Here is a 17,788-nt window from a genome sequence, read left to right on the forward strand (position 1 = left end):
CGGAAGCACGAATGCAACTCTACTCCCACTGAATGTGATGAAATCACCAAAATCTGGTTGCTGCAGATTTAGGACAACACCTTAAATGTGCTCTGTTCCCCTTCCAAAGTACTGTACAGCAGTACTAAGTGCTCACCAATGATGTACCAAATCTGTACCGGCAAGTACAACAGCTGAAAATGAACCTTTTCCTCACTCAAATCAATGTACAGCCATGCCAAAACTTGCACAAAGTTGTACCAAATCTGTACCAGCAAGTACAGCAACAATAAATGCTCTCCTGGCTGTCCAAATGAGTGAAAATCAGACTTTTACGGTCCCCACCACTGCATACAACAGTCCCGAACAGAAATTGGGCAAAAGCCCCTTGACTGCAAGTGGATTTATGAGGATTCAAGGCATAAAAGTCTTGCTTGCTGCTTTGCCAAGCTCAACAAGCATAACATCTTGAAAAGCCCCTTGATTTAAGATCAATTTCTGATCATACATGGTACATTAACGCACATGAAGGCATCCAGAGTCTTCACAGTGCTTCCCCCTGACCACATATACATCCATTACATAAAAGCCCCTTGATTTACAGGCACATTGAGTGCTTGACAGCTTCGTTGCAGGAAACGTGGGATGAAGGCGTGGAAACGTTGTTTCCACGTTTCCCCACCTGCCAGTCGTTTCCTATAGGGGGAAACGGCTGGGAAACGTTTGATTTTAGTGTTCTATTTATAAGACACGTGGCAGGCCAAAAAGCGAATAGAATTGCTGCGAATTTAAAAAAAAACGAACGGGGCCCAATATTAATAAAAGTCGATTCGCCTCCCTGCATAGACTCTGCGCAGAGTTAATGAACCCACAAGCCCACAGTGCGCCAGAGCATTCCACGCCAGAGTTAATGAAAACGAGGAGCCCGTTTTTTTAAAAAGCCCGTTTGTGGGTTTTTTTTAAAAAGCACCGTTTTAATAAAATTAGAAAAAAAAAAAGTTAGCTCTGCCTGCAACGTAGTTAGCTCTCTGTGAGAAACTTAGGCGCACACAGCTCTCTCTCCTTCCCCCTCTCTCTCTCTCTTTCCCCCCTTCTCACCCCTTTTCATGCAAGCACAGGAGGAGCCCCCTTGCCTTTGCTTAAACTGTGCACCCCAACCTCCTTGCATTTGCTTTAACTGTGCGCCAAGAAGGATCATTTTCGAGCCTTACAAATGTCCCCTTGATTCTAAATACCACCTTACTCTCGCAGATGCTATTCGCCATAGAGCCTTAAAATGCAAATGCATCAATTCAGTTTCTGTCCCTGAGTGGCTTTGTTCGAAACAGCTTCAATTGGAGCAAACTTGCAGGCTTAGAAGGAGAAGAGCCCCTCTTTTTTGCTAACTTCCAATTTCAACCATGTTCTCTTCTTCTTCTTCTGTGGTCCCCCTAATCACGCCCTTCAAGCCTAAAGCACCTCATGCTCCCGAGCCATTGTGGAAGTATGTGACTGAGAATGCAGCATTCGGAAAGGGGGGCAGCAAGAAATGGGAATGTTCTTTTTGCAAAACAAATTTTGCAGGCTCCTATCCACGAGTACGGGCCCATTTACTCGGCATCAAGAACCAAGGCATCCAAGTGTGCTGCAAGGTGTCGACTGAAAATCGAGCAAACATGGCTCGAGAAGACCATGAGAGCGCTATCAAGAAGCAAAAGACTGGCAACAATCTAGTCAACAAGAAGCCTACAATGCAACCGTCCGTGGAAGGTATGTTCAAGAATGCATCTCGAGAGGAAGTAGATGAGGCCGTTGCTCGATGCTTTTATGCATGTGGTATGCCGTTTTATTATGCACGGTCTCCTTATTTTCATGACATGGTGGGTGCAATAGCGTCTTTTGGTAAGGGTTACAAAGCCCCAAACTATGAGAAGCTTCGCACCACACTCTTGGACAAGGAAAAAGACAGGGTTTGCAGTCGTCTCTCGGGGGTAGAGGCTTCATGGCCACACTTTGGGTGCTCCATTGTGTCTGATGGATGGACAAACACCGCAAAGAGGCCCTTGATTAATTTTATTGTCTCCAGTGCTCGAGGTGTGGTATTCAAGAGATCCATTGATACATCCGGGAGCCAAAAAACAGGGGAGTTTATTGCAGAAGCTCTTTTGGACATCATTAGGGAGGTCGGTGCGGACAATGTGGTGCAAGTAATTACGGATAGTGCTGCCAATTGCAAGCTTGCAGGTCACTTGGTGGAGCAAGCATATCCCCATATTTTTTGGACACCATGTGCAACTCATTGCTTGAATCTTCTACTGAAGGACTTGGTCCTAATCGAGTGGATGGATCGAGCTATCACCCAAGGCAAAGAAGTCTAGCAGTTCATTTCGAATCATGATGCAACAAGGGCCATGTTCAGCAAACACTCCAAGCTCAAGCTCATTAGGCCAGGTGATACTCGATTTGCTTCAAACTTCATGATGTTGCAGAGATTGGTGAAGGTGAAGAGTCCCTTGAAGCAGCTGGTCACAAGCGAGGAGTGGGATGCATGGAAGAGAAACGAGTATGCTTTGCACATAGAGATGCAACTCTTGTCTACTCCTTTTTGGGAGGACATAGAGAAGTATGTCAAGGTCTTGTGGCCGGTCATGGCAATGCTTCGTATGGTGGATAGAGATGAACCGGTCATGGGTACGGTTTATGAGGGCATTGATCAGATGCTAGAGAAAATCAAGGAGATATTGAAAGAATACATAGATGGCAACGACGAGTACGTGGAGATTCGGGTACTTGCACAAGAGCGTTGGGAAATGCTTCATTCTCCTCTTCATGCAACAGCTTATGTCCTCAACCCAATGTGGTTTATGAAGCGACCATACAAGGACAAGGATGTGATGACAGGGTGGAGAAAGACGTTGGATAGGGTGGGCAAAGATGAAGATGAGAAGACAGAGTACAAAGCACAATTGTCACAGTACATTGGACTACAGGGGGATTTTGCAAAGTCTTCAGCTTTAGCGGACATCCAAAAGCTTTCTCCTATTGCATGGTGGGAGAACTATGGTACAGGTACTCCTATGTTACAGAGATTGGCTATTCGTGTCTTATCTCAAGTATCTAGCGCTTCAGCATGTGAGAGAAATTGGTCCACCTATGGCTTCATACATTCCATGAAGCGGAACCGGCTGGGTCATACGAAGGCAGATGACTTGGTCTTTGTGCACAGTAATCTTAGGCTCATATCACGGAAAGAGCCCTCGTATTCTTCAGGTCCATGCCAGGCATGGGATGTATTAGAGGAGGATTCTATATATGAGTGTTTTGAGGATCAGTTTGAAGATGAAGGTGTACTTCCCATGTAAACAAGTTCTATCTTGTAGAATGATTGATTAATGAAATTCAGCCATGATGGTCTTCCATTGTTTTGCTTTGTTTTTCATCTTTTAATGGTGCTTACCGATCAATAATTGAATTTGTACATGTACTTTAATTTTTTTGTAAAAAGATATATTTGTACTTCTGTTTTTTTACCTTAAACTTGAGCCTACCCCCGACGTTTCCTAGTAATTGAGTTTGGCGTTTCTAAATGTTTCCTGGGTCTTGCCATTTCCTACCAGGAAACGTTTCCTGCAACTTAGCTTGGCAGGCATCAACACATTGCCCAAAGCATCAAATGCCAGTGCCTGCATGCAAATCAACCCAATCGGCACAAAAGCCCCTCGATCTGCACTCCAATTTTCTGCAATTTTGGCCCGAATGTGAGATTTCTCACATCATACAGCATGTATGAATGCCCAATGGCACAATTACATCAAAAGCCCCAAATTTCGACATCCAATTTCCTGCAAATTGACTCTGATTGTGACCAATGTCACCCAATTTTGCCAATTTTGCTCAAAATTTGAGCAATTTGGCACCTGTACCTGCTCAATTGATGATTGTACCTGCTCAATTGATGATTGTACTTGCTCAATTGCAAATCCCAAAAAAAAAGTTGAAGCATGTACCTCTGAAATTTCTGATTAATGTTGCAGAAAGGGAGGAGTCATGCTGATGTTGCTGCTGCTGTGCAAGTGAAGGACTCCTCAGGCGTACTGCAAAAGACTGAGCCAATGGAGGTGCTCGGCAGTTGTATTCGTGCAGACCTTTGTAGTCGGACAGGTGAAGGCGTACAAGGTGACCTTCGTTCTGGAAGGGGGTTGCGTGCGTGGCTCTTCAATGATGCGCACTTTCAAGCGCTTCACCTTTGCGCACGACAAGGTCTTCGTAGATGCAGTCCTCTGCGATGAGGTTGGCACGGAGTCGAAGTCACGCCAGCGCCAGTTGACGGGGTGCTTTTACGTGTTCGCCGACACCCTGCGCTTGGGCGGGCGTGATGTGCATTGATACGCCTTGTGGCCAGGCCGTGTTTGTTGCCGCCTCCTTCGCCTAGTGGTGGCGGGTTGTGCTCGCCCAGCCTGGCTTCGACAGTTCGCTCGTAGGCGACTACGGCTCGATGTTTTGCGCATAGGCGACCTCTATTCGCACAAAGCAGAACCCACTCAGCGCGAGTCGCTGCAGTCGCTCCTGCTGCACTTCTGCTTAGCGTGACCTCCTTGTGTAGCGCTGCAATTGGCAGCCAAGAGGGAAGCCCGTGAGCACCTGTAGCGCCTATGAACAGCGCTGCCCTTGGTTGGTTTGCCCTGTTCTGCACACAGCAGCTTCACATGTGCCTTAGCACCTACACAAGATTCTGCCCACGCAGCACACACAGGCGACCAGTTCTGATGCAGCACGCAGGTCCGTACAGTACACGCAGGTCTGATACTAGTTGAATGGGAGAAGAATTAGGGTTTCATGTGGGAGACATACACAGAGAGAAGAAGGAGAGAGAGAGAGAGAGTTGTGGGGATAAGTCAACTCAATGTGTGAGTGTGTGACTCCCCTATCACACATGTATATTTGCACTAGTACACATAGTGCACTTAGTACATTAAAAGTACTAAGTGTACTATGTACTATAACTTATGGGCTAGTACACACTATAAGGGTGGGCATAATGCCTTTACCCCAACACCTTTTTGCCACAATAAAAGCATTCCATATCTTTCTTTGAGCGGGACTTGCTCCTTGACTTACCATTGTTGCCTCTTCCCCTTGATTGAGATCTCCCACGTGCATTCAAAGCACTAGAGGCTTTGCCACTTTGATTGTTCCTTCGGTTCATCTCCTTAGTGGTGAGAAGAGAACTCTCCACATGAGTGTATGACAAGCCTGTACAAGCAGGAGCACTGTTACTCACTGCTGTCTTGAAAGTATCCCAACTTTCGGGAAGTGTGCAAAGCAATAGAACAGCCTTCATATCCTCATCAATGTTCATCTTTTGAGCAATAAGTTTGCTCACAAGGCTGTTGAACTCATTGAGATGAGTTCCCATTGGTGTACCCTCTTTCATCTTCATTTCAAAGATCTTTTTCATCAAGTACACCCTGCTGCTTGCACTTTCCTTTGCATAAAGAGTGCTCAGCTTTTGCCAAACTCCCCACGCGGTAGTCTCACCTGCCACATTGAAGTAGACATTCTTTGACACGGACAACAAAATTGTATACTTGTCATCGGGTTGAACGCCTTGTAGCCTGATTGGCTTGATAAGCTTTTTGATGACCAACACACCATATATTTGCTCCTTCCAATAGTTGAAGTTCACCTGGCCCTCCAACTTTTCAATGGTGTAGCTCCCGCCTTGAGAACTCTCAACTTGGGAGGATGAAGCCATTGCTTTAGTTGAAAGAAGACTCTTGCAAAAAAGTCTCGCAAAATAGTACTCCCTGAGCAGAAGCACTCCCACTTAACGTGATCTGTCAAAAACCACTTTGCATCCACAAAACACCTTGCTGGAATTTCTGTCCAGCCTGTATTTTACTGTTTTTCTTCACTTTTCCTCAACAAAGAGATGTCAAAACTGTCCCAAAACTGTCCTCAAACAGTAATGAACAGATCAGGTCTGATTTTTCCACTTCTGGACAGTCAAACTTGGTCAAACCTGACCTAAAACTGTCAAAAAAAAAGAAAATTACAGTTCGGGCCTGATTTTTGGCACTTTCCCCAAATTTTCCAAGCTCAACAGAGCTTCCAAGGCTGTATATCTTCCCCCCCAACTGAGTTACACAGTTCTGAAACGAAATTGGCCAAAAGCCTTTTGATTTCACCTCAAAAATAGAGGGATTTGGGAAGATTCCAGCAAGCATAAACTCCACCAACACTTCTGAAGCAAAATTTCCAGAAAGCCCTTTGATTTGTGACTGCAATGTCACTCCAAATGCATTCCCGGGCACCAATTACAGCATGTCAAGTGCGCCAAAAGCATGTAAACCTCCAAAAGGCAAAAGCCCTTTGTTTCAACCGCCAAATGTAGCACAAAGGCCGCACAATCCACTGCCAAAGTGACGATGTACCTGCGAACCACGACGCCCCGACCGACTATAGTCACAGAGGGAGTCATAGAAAGAAATACCTCGAGTAAAATAGGCTCAAGGTGAGCACGGTAGAGAATAGAATGTCCGCCGAGAAAGAGGCACTCGGGCCTTCCCACGAGCAAAGAACCGCCGAAAATGGTGAGGAGAGACCAAAATAGAGCTGGCCTACTCCAAGAACACCGAGGGGTAGCTCACACGCGAGAAAAGAAACCCAAAATAGTACCAAAATAGTTCCAGCACTTCGAGAAAGAGTTCGGGCAGCTCGCGGCTGCGAAAAGAGCTCAACGGAGTGTGAAATCAGCGGCAAACAACTATCCAAACACGAGGGCAGCGTCGGAGAAGGTTCGGGACGTCGACGGAGGCCAGAAGCTCGCAGGCTGAAAGAACCTTGAACGGAAGAAATCCACGCAAGGAAAGTATCCGCGAGCGAAAGAGGCGACCGAGAGACGGAGAGGATGCGAGGGTGGGAGAGGATCTCACACGGAGCCAAAGCTCTGATACCACATGTGAGAGTAGAAGGGAGTGAGCGCGAGAGAGAGTGACAGCAAGAACACACAATGGTGGGTGTTTAAAAATGAGAGTGGTAAGGTACACACCACAACCCCTCATGTTTTATATTAGAAAGGTACAAAACCCTAAGTACGAGTGTGTACACACATAAGGGTGTCATAGGGGTCTAGGCATAAATGGGCCTTTACCCCCAACAGCCCGCTTGGCTGCCCGTTGCTGCCCGCCTGGTCGCCGAGAGTCTCCCATCTAGCTGTAGCCCACTAGCTGTAGCCCACACGCGTAGCCCGTCTGGCGCCCTTTGCTGTCTGCAGCCCGCCTGGCTGTAGCTCATGTGCGCAGCAGCGCCTGCATGACTGTAGCTCATTCGCGTAGCAATGCCCGCCTGTACCACACCACGACCACACCACAACTCCACACGGCGACCTGCCGTCCTTCAGCTCCGCCACCCTTCGCTTTATAAAGAGGCGATTCACTTTCTCCAAAAAAAAAAAACAAAAGCGGATAGCAAAAACGCATGCTTCCAATAAATAATAATATTTTTAAGTCATCAAAGGTTTTAAAAACCTTATAAACTTAAAAATCCTTTTGTCCCTTTCTTAAAAACCTTTTGTCCCCTTCACACTTGGGCTAGCCACACATGGGTTTCTTTTCTTGATTCCAAGCTAATGCCTTTCACATTGTCGATCCCGTGCCCGTGCCCATCTGCTTTTTGTCCAGAGAAAAACACAGTGTCGTAACACATCGCCATGAGGGCAAGTGAAAGAAGTTGAACCAGATTTGGGTTGCGGAGACCTTGGAGGATGCCTTGTTGGCTTTTGGGGAGTTTTCTGGACGTCGGATGAAGAAGGTGGCACCTTTGGATTGGGTGAATATTATTCTTGGCCACCCATGGTTGTATGATCATGCGAGCGTGGTTTACCACAAGTAGCACATGTTGACTTTCCAGGATAATTTCAGCTGCTCCTTAGAGGTGATGGGGGTCCTTATCGTCTCACACCAACCATTTTGTGGTTGTATGTGCCCTTGAGATGAGGATTTGGTGGCAGATAGACAGCACATTATGGACGAGCATGGACACTTTATCACATGCACGGAAGCTCTGTGTCTTCTTTCAGCCGTAAGTAACTGAATATTCACCTTGATGCAAGTCACCAACAAAGACGTAGAGAGAAGAGAGAGAGAGACATAGAAGCATTAAATAGGCATGTGCACATGGGCCAATTTGTAAGGCACCCCATGATGGGGGTTGCTAGACACCCCATGATGGTGGTACCAGCACCATATGCCACTCCTAAACAGCATGTCGGGGGGCCAGCATAGACATCATAATCAGCATGTCGGCCAGCATATAAACCGCATGGACAGCGTTGGGCAGTCCTTAGTCACCATTCATTATCATTGTACAAAGTTCTCTAAAGGAATACAAGCTAAGGCTTTCAGTGGGTAATTGGGACACCCAATCTAGTGTTGACTATCATCTTCTCTCTCTCTCCACTCTTCTCTCTTAAAGTAAAGTGGACTGCATAAACTCGCAGGTTTAAAGAAGGCTTTGTTGCACGTTACGACGGTCATGCTACATTGGTATCAAAACTAAAAGTTGTGATCCAACTTAGCTACCCAAAAGTGAAACTGTGGTGCAAAGATTTCGTCAAAGTAATCTTAGAACAAAACAGATTGCTCAGGCAACAAATTGAGGCTAAAGAAGTTGAAAAAGCCAAAGAAAAAAAAGCTAAAGACGTTGAATAAGCCAAGGAAGCAGTTGAAAAGTCAAAAGAACTCTCAAAACTTGAAAGATTGTTCCTCATCATGGAGGAACAAAGGCAAAACGAAGAAGTAGGAAGCCCGACGTGATGATGAACGAAGGATTGAGGACGCAAACAAAGGTTTGAAGAAGACCAACAATGGGCATTCCAAGCATCGCGAGAACACCAACAAAGGCTTGAATGAGACACCATGCAACTCCAGAACCAGCATTTTTGATAGCATCTATGCAAGCAAACATGGTATCAATTCTCTCTACCTTTGCGCAACAAGGTTCGAGTTCCTCTGGCGGCCCAACCACCACCATCAAGGAGCTCGACCAAATTTTACTAAGTATGATGGTTAGTGTGATCATGTTGCAGTTATGCAATTTATTCATCAATTTGTGGTGTACGTTCCTTTGGCCGAGCTTTCAGATCCTCAAGACCGAGTCCACATGCAAGCACGCCACCTCTTCGATTACCTGGCGGTAACATTGTTTTAGTCTACATGTAGACCCGATCGCATGGGCTCCTCAATATGCAAAGGACACCTTCGTGTCCGACCTCAAAAAATGGTTTTTTCCTCCCCGATGCATAACCTTGAGGATGAGAGCTACAGACTCTCTTAAAATGGGTCTCTAGTACTGACATACTTTAATAGGGTTATCATGTCAGCGCAACAGTTGGGGATATCCGAGGAGGATAAATTGAAAGAGTTCATTAGGGTGTTGGATGCTAACATGAGGTTCACCATGCGTAATTTTGAGCCAGTCGTATATGACAAGGCTCTTTCTCTCGCTTAGAATCAGGAAATGATGTTGGACAGAGGTAAGCCCAAGTAGATTCAGGCTAGCTCCAAACCACAAAAACAGTCATTATCCTAGTCGGGGAAGGAGCTCAGAATAGCAAAGATACAATGAAAGATTCCCAAAGCACCTCAAAAGACAAGAAAAAGATAGGGAATTCAATAAAAAGACACCTGAGGAAAAGGCCAAGAAGGGCATTACTAGTAGATATCTCCAACCAAACGAGCCAACGCGGTATGGGGGAGAACCGATGTTTCTTTTCTCACACCGTGGAGCATGCTAAGAAAGATTGTACCAAGTGGCAGGATGCACAAGCCTCCAAGATCTCGTCTAAAGGAGCCATGGTGCTGCTTTGTGTTGAACCTTCTCCAACAAAGCCTCTCTTCCTTACCATGTCTTTCCTTTGTGCCTTCAAGGCTTTCCATTGTGGATTGATGTGAGAGTGTGTCCAAAAGAAGCCTTTTCCTACCTAGGTTAGACCTAGGCTTTGTCTTTTGCAGATCCTACTCTATGCTACATGCAAAAATGGGTTGAAACCCTATAAATGGAAACCCTAATTTGGTTTTTTCACTTTCCACATTGAATCTAAGGCTGAAACCATTGTTGCTAGGGCTGAACTCATGCAAAATATGAAAACCCTAATTTTGGCCTTCAAACCCTAAAACGCAAACCCACATGACACTTTGATTATTGTTTTCTTGGATGGTATCTTGGATTTAAAGGTGAGCATGGGAAACATGTGGAGACGGCCTTGAGGTTGATTCCTCGGATGACAATTTTTCACTCCCAGGATGGACTCTCGATTGATCCGAGAAGTTTGATGCTATTATTTTGTGGTCCATACTGGAAAATGTACACGAGCTTCATGGATTTTTCAGATTACAGTCTTTTATCGGCGTTTTGTGGAGCATTATGCTTGACAGACCAATCCTTTGACAGATGCTACAAAGGGGTGCGACTAGGATAAATTGATATAAAGGATCCGGTTAAGTGGGTGATGTAAGTGATGATGTCGAGTTAAGCTGCTTCAAAGATTAAGTTGCTTCCCCATTGTTGAGCTGCAAAGCACACAACAAACTTGCTCTCCAATGATGAGCAAGTCTCCACTTTTACACTCTTGCAAGGCACAAGTCAATCTTGCTCTCGTAGAAGAAGCAAGCCTCATAACTCCTTGCCCTCTTGTAAGGCACAAGCCAGTTTCAAATGACCACAAGACATTGAGAGCATTCTTGAAGCCTTCGATATGACTCGTACTCAAAACAAGGAAATATCTTTCTTGCTGCTGTTCTAGATGCTCTATTACAAATTTTAATCTGAAAGAGGGATCCTAGGAGATGACATATACATAGATGTCACAAGAAAGCCCTTTTTGGGCTTAAGATATTTTTATTTCAATTCTAAAATCTTGAGAATATGTTTGCAGGTATAGAGATGACTGCCTTTTTTGGAAAAGTAAGAGGATGGCATTTTTAGAATGCAGGAGTGTGCTGCATTTTCTACATACGGGCAGCATTGTGGAAATGCCAGAAATAAGCATGCAATGAGTAGTAAGGATTGTTCTCTCATACTACAGCAAGAAAATAAGTCTCGCAATGATTCAGATGCAAATTTCGAAAGGGATGTAATCTTTGCTGTAATCAGTACTAGGACTCGGTAGGTCACAATAAAAGGTGCCTGTAAAGTCCAAACAAATTTGGAAGCCTTGAATATGCTTCATTGTTGATATTCTTTTCCTTTACTTAGATAGCCTGCAGTGTGGTGCTCTGCCCGCATTAGTGTTTTCTTTGTAGACTTCAAATAATGTGCAGCACCCATTTTGAAGCATGTAACCAACGTTGCCACTGTTTCTTGCACATTGTTTGATGTCTTGCATTCTTAAAGCAGTTTGAGGCTCAATGCAGAAAGTTGGGGTGTGTGTGGATGCATGAGAGAGAGAGAGAGAGAGAGAGAGAGAGAGAAAGAAAGAAAGATTTTATTAACGTCTTCCAAAAGACCGAGCTCGGCCTATGAGACAAATCAGTGTACCTGTGTGGGGTATCCTCTGTCATCCCAACAAAATGAAAAAGTACTGAACTAAAAAGCTGAATCTGGGTGTGCAATAAGTACAATGAGTGGGGGGGAGGGGATGGAGCTGTACTACTAGGAGAATGCAAAGCCATATGCATGGAGTATACAATCATGATATGCAACCTAGCTAGCTCCATCCTGTACCATACTGGGGGTATAAAATGGTATACATCAATGAAGGGGGTGTCCACAGCTCCCTGAAGAACATGCCTGGGTCTGCTCTGAAGCGAGCCAGTCGCTCCGCACCCTCTCTTGAAACTGAGCTCTGATCTCTGTCATCTCTCTCTGGTATAGGCGTGGTGTCCGAAAGCCAGGTGTCCTCTGACTCCTGTGGGCTCTGAGTGTCTCTGCTCTCTGGAGAGTAATTCCGTGCTATGTAGGGGCTGGCAGTGGGATGGATCTTTGAAAAAATGTAGTAATCTGTGTCTGTCGTCCCCCCTCTGGAGTTGTCTGAGCCTGTAATGATGTCTCTCTGTGACGCTGTATGTCTAGAATGAATCTCCCCAGTATGCGCTGGTCTGTTGCCTCAAAGATCTGGCATAGGGAATGTGGCTCTCTGAATAAAATGGGATATATCTCTCTGATGACTGTATATGCTCTGCATCTGCATACATAATGCTCCTCACTCTCCTCCACCTCTCTGCACAATCTGCATACCCTCTCCTCTCGGGGGATCCGTGCTGCTCTGCCAGTCTCGATCTCCAATCGATGTAATGAAACTCTAAGCTGACCAATAGCCACTCAGGAGCCGTGTGGTAAAAATCCCTCCATGTATCTAGGCCTCTCTATAAATCCATCATCAGTGATACTCATGAAGTGATCTCTGTAGTAGAGCATCTTCGGTGGAAGAGGCTGTGTAGGTGATATCCATGTCTCTTGTGTAAAGAGCTACCATAGGTCCTATCTCAATACTCTGTTCCTCTCACTATGAGAGAGACGGATATGTGGTGCATCCTTGTCATACTGGAATGGTGGTAGATGATCCATGTCTAGGCCATCCTATGAGAACCAATGTGTGACATGTGCATACCATGATCCTCTGTCTCCTGCCTCAACCAGCTGTCTAGATGCCTCAAAAGCTCTGTATGCAATCTGTCCTGTGGCATCTCTCTGAATCTGTCTAGCAGGCATATAGTCTGGAATATGGCCTCTACCATCATAGGAGGCGCAACAAACTCTGCTCGGATAATATCATGAGGTACTAACGGTTTGCTGCGTATCATGCGTGCCATCATGAGGGCCTGTGGTCTCTCTATCTGTGTCCACCAATGGGTAGCAAGGCATGGCACCCATACTGCTGCTCCATACATCAGTGCCGGAGTGACTAATGTGTCAAATAGCCACCCCTTCGTCTGGGGCTCCTGAAAATGCGCGTGGTGGCACTGTCTCTCTAGGATAGCCAATGCTGCATATCCCGTGTCAATCTAGTTGTGACTGCTGAACCCATGGTGAAGCGCGTGGCTGCTGCAAAGAAGGTTAACCCCTAGGTACACGTATGAGGTCACCACCTCCACCTGGCGTTCTGCGAGAGTGAATGTCAGCTGACTCCTGCCCTGTCTCGATGTATGAAAGACCATAACCTTGGTTTTCCCAAGGTTCACAGTAAGACCCCTCTGTGTGTAGAAATCATCGAGTGCATGTAGATGCTGCTGTAGCCTCCTGGAGACTCAGACACTAATACAATATCATCAGCATAAAGCATAATATGTACTGAGGTACCTGCTAGATCAACTCCATCTTCGCCTCCCCGTGTAATGAAGTCAGCCACCTCATCAATGTATAACCCAAATAGTGTGGGGGAAAGTGGGCATCCTTGCTTCACACCAATGGTGCTAGCAATAGTCTCGGACATACCTCCTGGGCATCTGACTTGCCCAAAAACCTGCTCATATAATGCATAGATGCCCCATGTCATATCTGCTAGTATGCCAAGAGACTGCAGGCGCTGAAAGAGCCTCTCTCGTGGTACTGTGTCAAATGCCTTGCGGAAATCCACAAAGCAGCAATAGAGCTTTCTCTTCCTCACTCTGGCCTGATTAATCATACATCTCAAAGTGAATACATGGTCAGTGGTAGAGAAAGCTCTCCTGAAGCTTGCCTGCCTTGATGAGCGTAAACCTGCTCGCTTAGCATATAAGCTAAGCTCTTGCTCCAACACTGCACCATAGAGTTTGGCCAACACTTGGCCAACCATAACCGTCCTGTAGTCGCTCGGATCGAGCATATCCCCTGTTTTGTGGATCGGCACAATGGTGTGCATCATCCACTCCGCAGGCAAACCCTCTGCTAGTGCCCTATTAAACAGGTGTGCAAGAAAAGGAGCCAAACAATCTAATGCATATATGAGATGCTCAGCCTGTAGGCCCATATGGTCGGCAGCCCGTCCATGCTGTAGGCGGCGGATAGCTTCCTTTACCATCGAGTGGGTAAAGAAGCTAGCTGTGGTAGGTCGAGGCTCCTGTGGCGGCTGAGGTATAGGTGGCTGTTGTGGGGCGTGGTATAGGCCCTCTGCATATGTGTGCCATGTCTGTGGGTCTGCAATGGGTCTCGAGGTACCTCGTGTATGCTGACTCCCACTGTAATCCCTCTACTCGAGGTAGCGCTCTCTCTGGACTCTGATGTGTCTCTGTCAAAAGTATGATGTCTCTCCCCACCATAACATGCTCCAATCGTCCAGGATGCACCCATAGTGAACCATTATTGTCACCAATTGGCCGACCATTTGGTCCATCTTCAGTTTTGTGTCTCGTTCACTTGAGGCCAGGCCGGTGTCTCATGTGAAGTGGCCAGGAGTTTTGCTTAACATGGACGGGAGCCAGACTGGTGCCACCCGTGTATGACCTGGACCGTGTTCTATCCATGGGATTGTCACGCCATGGAAGAGCTAGTATTTGTGCCGTGTCTTACCTATGGGACTGTCACTCCATAGGGAGGCTTGTACCTAGAACTGTGTTTTACCTATGGGACTGTCACTCCATAGGAAGACCAGGATTTATGTTTTATGTCGTGCCATTTTTGTGCCCGACAGATATTTTGTACTTGTTCCATGAACAAGAGATATGTCCATGATACTATTTGCACATGCACTCATGTTTTGCATGTTTGAAATTGTTTTCGCATGACTTGTATTCTTGTGTTTGCCTGCTTGACGTGCCACTTACTGAGCGGTGACGCCTGCCAGTGAGTCGTGAAGTTTGCTCTGTCTTCTGATGAGTTTTGTTGCGTGTGAACAGGTGGTAAGTATTTTGCACTTGTTGGTTTAATAGTTTTAATTCTATCCTTTCATTTTACAAGGTTATAAGTTCACATTCACTTAAAAATGGGAACCCACTATGGGCACCCACATATGGGCCAAGGTGTGGAGCCACACTTAACCATTTGTGTGTGTGGGGGTGGGTGCATGGCCACCTACCCACACCACACCATGAACTGGCCGCCCCCATGCAATCTTGGGGAGCCAGCCAGCTGTGGTCGTGGAACTCCCCTCCAACATCTTCAAAATAGAGGCGACCACCCTTCTGCAGAGACAGGATCGTGCGCTTCCATCTCCACCACCTCAGCAGCCGGCGATCGTTTCCACCATCCCTCGGGCTGCTGCTCCTCGTGGCTCTCAGGCAGCTGCAACCCCTCAGGCTGCTCCTTCTCGTGGCTCTCAGGCGGCTGCAACCTCTCAGGCTACTCCTCCACGTGGCTCTCAGGCAGCTGCATTCCCTCAGAGGGCTCCTTCCACCATCTCTCAGGCGGCTGCATCTTTTTAGGCTGTGCTGCCTTTTCTCTTGCAGGCGGCTGTGTGCCTACTCTGCATAGCGGCTGTACCTTCTGCAGGTGGCTGCGTTGATTCTCCAGCAGGCTGCCTTCTCTTCGCCAGGCGGCTCCACCTCCAGCAGGCTGTTCTCTCCAGCATACAGGCTGTGCATGCTGCCACCTCCATACAGGCTGCGCTGCTCCTCTGCAGGCGACTGGATGCCATCTCCAGCAGGCTGCGCATGCTCCTCCTCCCGTACAGGCTTCTGTGCTCTTCTCAGGCTGCTGCCAGGTGGTTACTGCTCCTCTCCAAAGGCGATTGATTCATCCTTTGAAGGCGGTTGCGTCTCCCTTCCATAGGCGACATCTCCTTTCTTCACGTAGGCTACACCTTCTTCACAGGCAGCTACTCCTCATCCTCCTCGACAGGCTGCTGTGTCTTGGTGTCCACCACTAGTGGCTGCACACAGACACCTCGGGTATTGGTCTTCCATTTGCGAGCTACAAGTAAGTGAATTTAGACTTAAGTAAAGAACTTTGTTGTAAATCTGATAAGGGATTCTCTCTACGGCTAAACACCCGTTCGGTGCCGGGTAGTCCAAGCTTTTGGAGAACCACGGTCCAAAGGTGCCGAGATCGGGAGAGCCAGGCGTTAGTACGGAAGCGCCTGTTTGTGCGTGGTCGTGGAACACCAGTGGGGCGCTCTCCTCAGAGTCCAGTGAAGGCACAGGACCGTAGAGACTGGACCACTCAAGTGGTCGCTCTCCTTCGAACATCTACTTCAAGCCTTTTGTTTAGTACTGTATTCATTTGTACATGGACATCATCTGGTTCATTGAACCCATGGAGCATTGTATTTGTTAAATACTCCCAATAATATATCATATATTGAGGGGGGGGTCGGTCCGTTCCGGCCCCAGTGCTGGTGTCCATCTATTTCATTTCAGTTCATTTCAAATTTCAGTTGTTATTAAGTTGTCCATTTCAAATTGTGATATTAAGTTGTGCTATTACGCGTGTGGGTGTCCAACGGAGTCTATTCCCACTTGACGGGATCGGTTTCATTGGTATTAGAGCACGGTTGTTTCCCTCTTCCTAGTGGGGAAAGGAACCTGTGTATTGGACACCCCGTTTCTAGCACACTTAACACGATGGACAGCCAAGGCAACCCTTTGGAAGTGCCTAATTCGAGGGGTCCATCAAGTGCCTAATTCGAGGGGTCCATCAAGTGCCTCGCGTGGTTCTGATGCTCTACGAGGAAGGCACAAGCCCCTTGAAAGGGTAAATGATAGTGATTCAAAGGGACAACTATCTCGAGGAAGGACAGACATGCAAGAAGAAGAGCCTGATGCAATGAGGGCTGAAATGGAGCATATGAGAAAGCTTTTGCAGGCACAAGAGCAAGAGCTAAAATTTTTGCATGAAGATTCCCATGTGCAAAGTGCCATTGAAGCAAGGCAAGCCAATGCAATGGTAGATGTGACTTTTGAGTCCATGGCACGGGAAGTGGGCAAGAAGCCAAGAGAGTTAGCACTTTCCTACCTCCTCCGCAAAGGTGACATCAAAGAGGGGAAAGACGGAGAGCTGAAATTCAGAAATCCACCTCACTTGAAGCACGGAGATCCCGCATCTCAAAGGTTGAGGTCATTTATGCAAAAGGAAGAGGTGACAGTCACCTCTCGTCATGCATCTTCTCCGCAAGACACAAAGCCTGACAGGTATATGTATGCTAGTGCTCATGGACGGCATGAAGGTCACATGCATTCAAGACATGTATCCCATGGTAGGGGTGACAGGTCTGCCACCACTAGAAGAGTTTTGCCTTCTGAGTTGTCTCATGGAGAGACATTGCCTTATGCAGAAAAGTCACTTGCATCTGATTCTCAAGTTCGTGGAGCACATGCCACCGTGCTTCATGAAACTTCCATGATGGTCCATGGAGCCCATGCAGATAGGGCTACCCCGTTGAATAAAGGGAAAAGAAAAAGAGAGGACCATGAGCCTCATGCCAGAAAGCTCAAGGAATTTAAAGCAGGTGACAAGTCTGTTAAGTTTGATGTTTTTTATGGAGAGCATGATGCTTCCAAAGTGTTAGCATTTGTGGCACAGTTTGACATTGCTTTCAGCAATGAGGACTTCACTGAGAAGTCTAAAGTACGCCATGCTAGCATGTTTTTGAAAGGGATCGCTGCTCATTGGTGGATCACTGAAAAGATCACAAAGGATCCCATTTGCACCTGGAGGAGTTTAAGGACAGATTCTATGCTCAGTTTTTGCCACCAAATGCGGAGCAAACTCTCACCCAAAAGTGGGATAGACTTGAGCAAAGAGATAATGAAAGCGTGCAACAGTATGTCAACAAGTTTTGGAAAGTGTTGCTAGAGGTAACTCCTTTTATGCAAATCACTGAGGATGAAAGAAAGAGGAAGTTTCGCTCCGGATTGCAACCAGCATATTGTTCGGGCATTGAATTGCACCCGAAACATACTTTGCAACAGCTCACAGC

At 46.6% G+C, this 17,788-nt stretch overlaps 1 protein-coding gene and 1 pseudogene across 3 annotated transcripts in view; both read left to right on the forward strand.

Moving 5' to 3' along the window:
- LOC147629417 (V-type proton ATPase subunit D pseudogene) overlaps positions 1-17,788 on the forward strand; it is an 86,575-nt pseudogene that overhangs the window by 61,197 nt on the left and 7,590 nt on the right. The window contains exon 2 of one of the 2 annotated variants that reach the window (XR_015267949.1): positions 10,895-11,297. The exons of the other annotated variant lie outside the window; for it this stretch is intronic. The product of XR_015267949.1 is annotated as a V-type proton ATPase subunit D pseudogene, transcript variant X1 (transcript). Of the gene's footprint in view, positions 1-10,894; positions 11,298-17,788 lie in introns of those variants that run through there. 2 annotated transcript variants of the gene reach the window in all.
- LOC147629418 (uncharacterized) lies at positions 1,635-4,344 on the forward strand. Its single transcript, XM_086812908.1, has 4 exons — positions 1,635-2,165; positions 2,448-3,305; positions 3,993-4,076; positions 4,120-4,344. The coding sequence occupies exons 1-4, from the start codon at positions 1,635-1,637 to the stop codon at positions 4,342-4,344; spliced, it is 1,698 nt and encodes a 565-aa protein (XP_086669034.1).

The sequence above is a fragment of the Cibotium barometz genome, chromosome 18, assembly GCF_041138505.1.
Source record: "Cibotium barometz isolate CiBa-2024 chromosome 18, ASM4113850v1, whole genome shotgun sequence".
Lineage (NCBI taxonomy): Eukaryota > Viridiplantae > Streptophyta > Polypodiopsida > Cyatheales > Cibotiaceae > Cibotium > Cibotium barometz.

What these genes read in the sequence shown, in the direction of transcription:
- LOC147629418 (XM_086812908.1), top strand. Translation starts at nt 1,635, where the DNA reads ATGGCTCGAGAAGACCATGAGAGCGCTATCAAGAAGCAAAAGACTGGC. An exon ending in GTGCGGACAATGTGGTGCAA is followed by an intron (nt 2,166 to 2,447) that starts GTAATTACGGAT and finishes ATGATGTTGCAG; the next exon opens with AGATTGGTGAAGGTGAAGAG. An exon ending in ATCAGTTTGAAGATGAAGGT is followed by an intron (nt 3,306 to 3,992) that starts GTACTTCCCATG and finishes TTAATGTTGCAG; the next exon opens with AAAGGGAGGAGTCATGCTGA.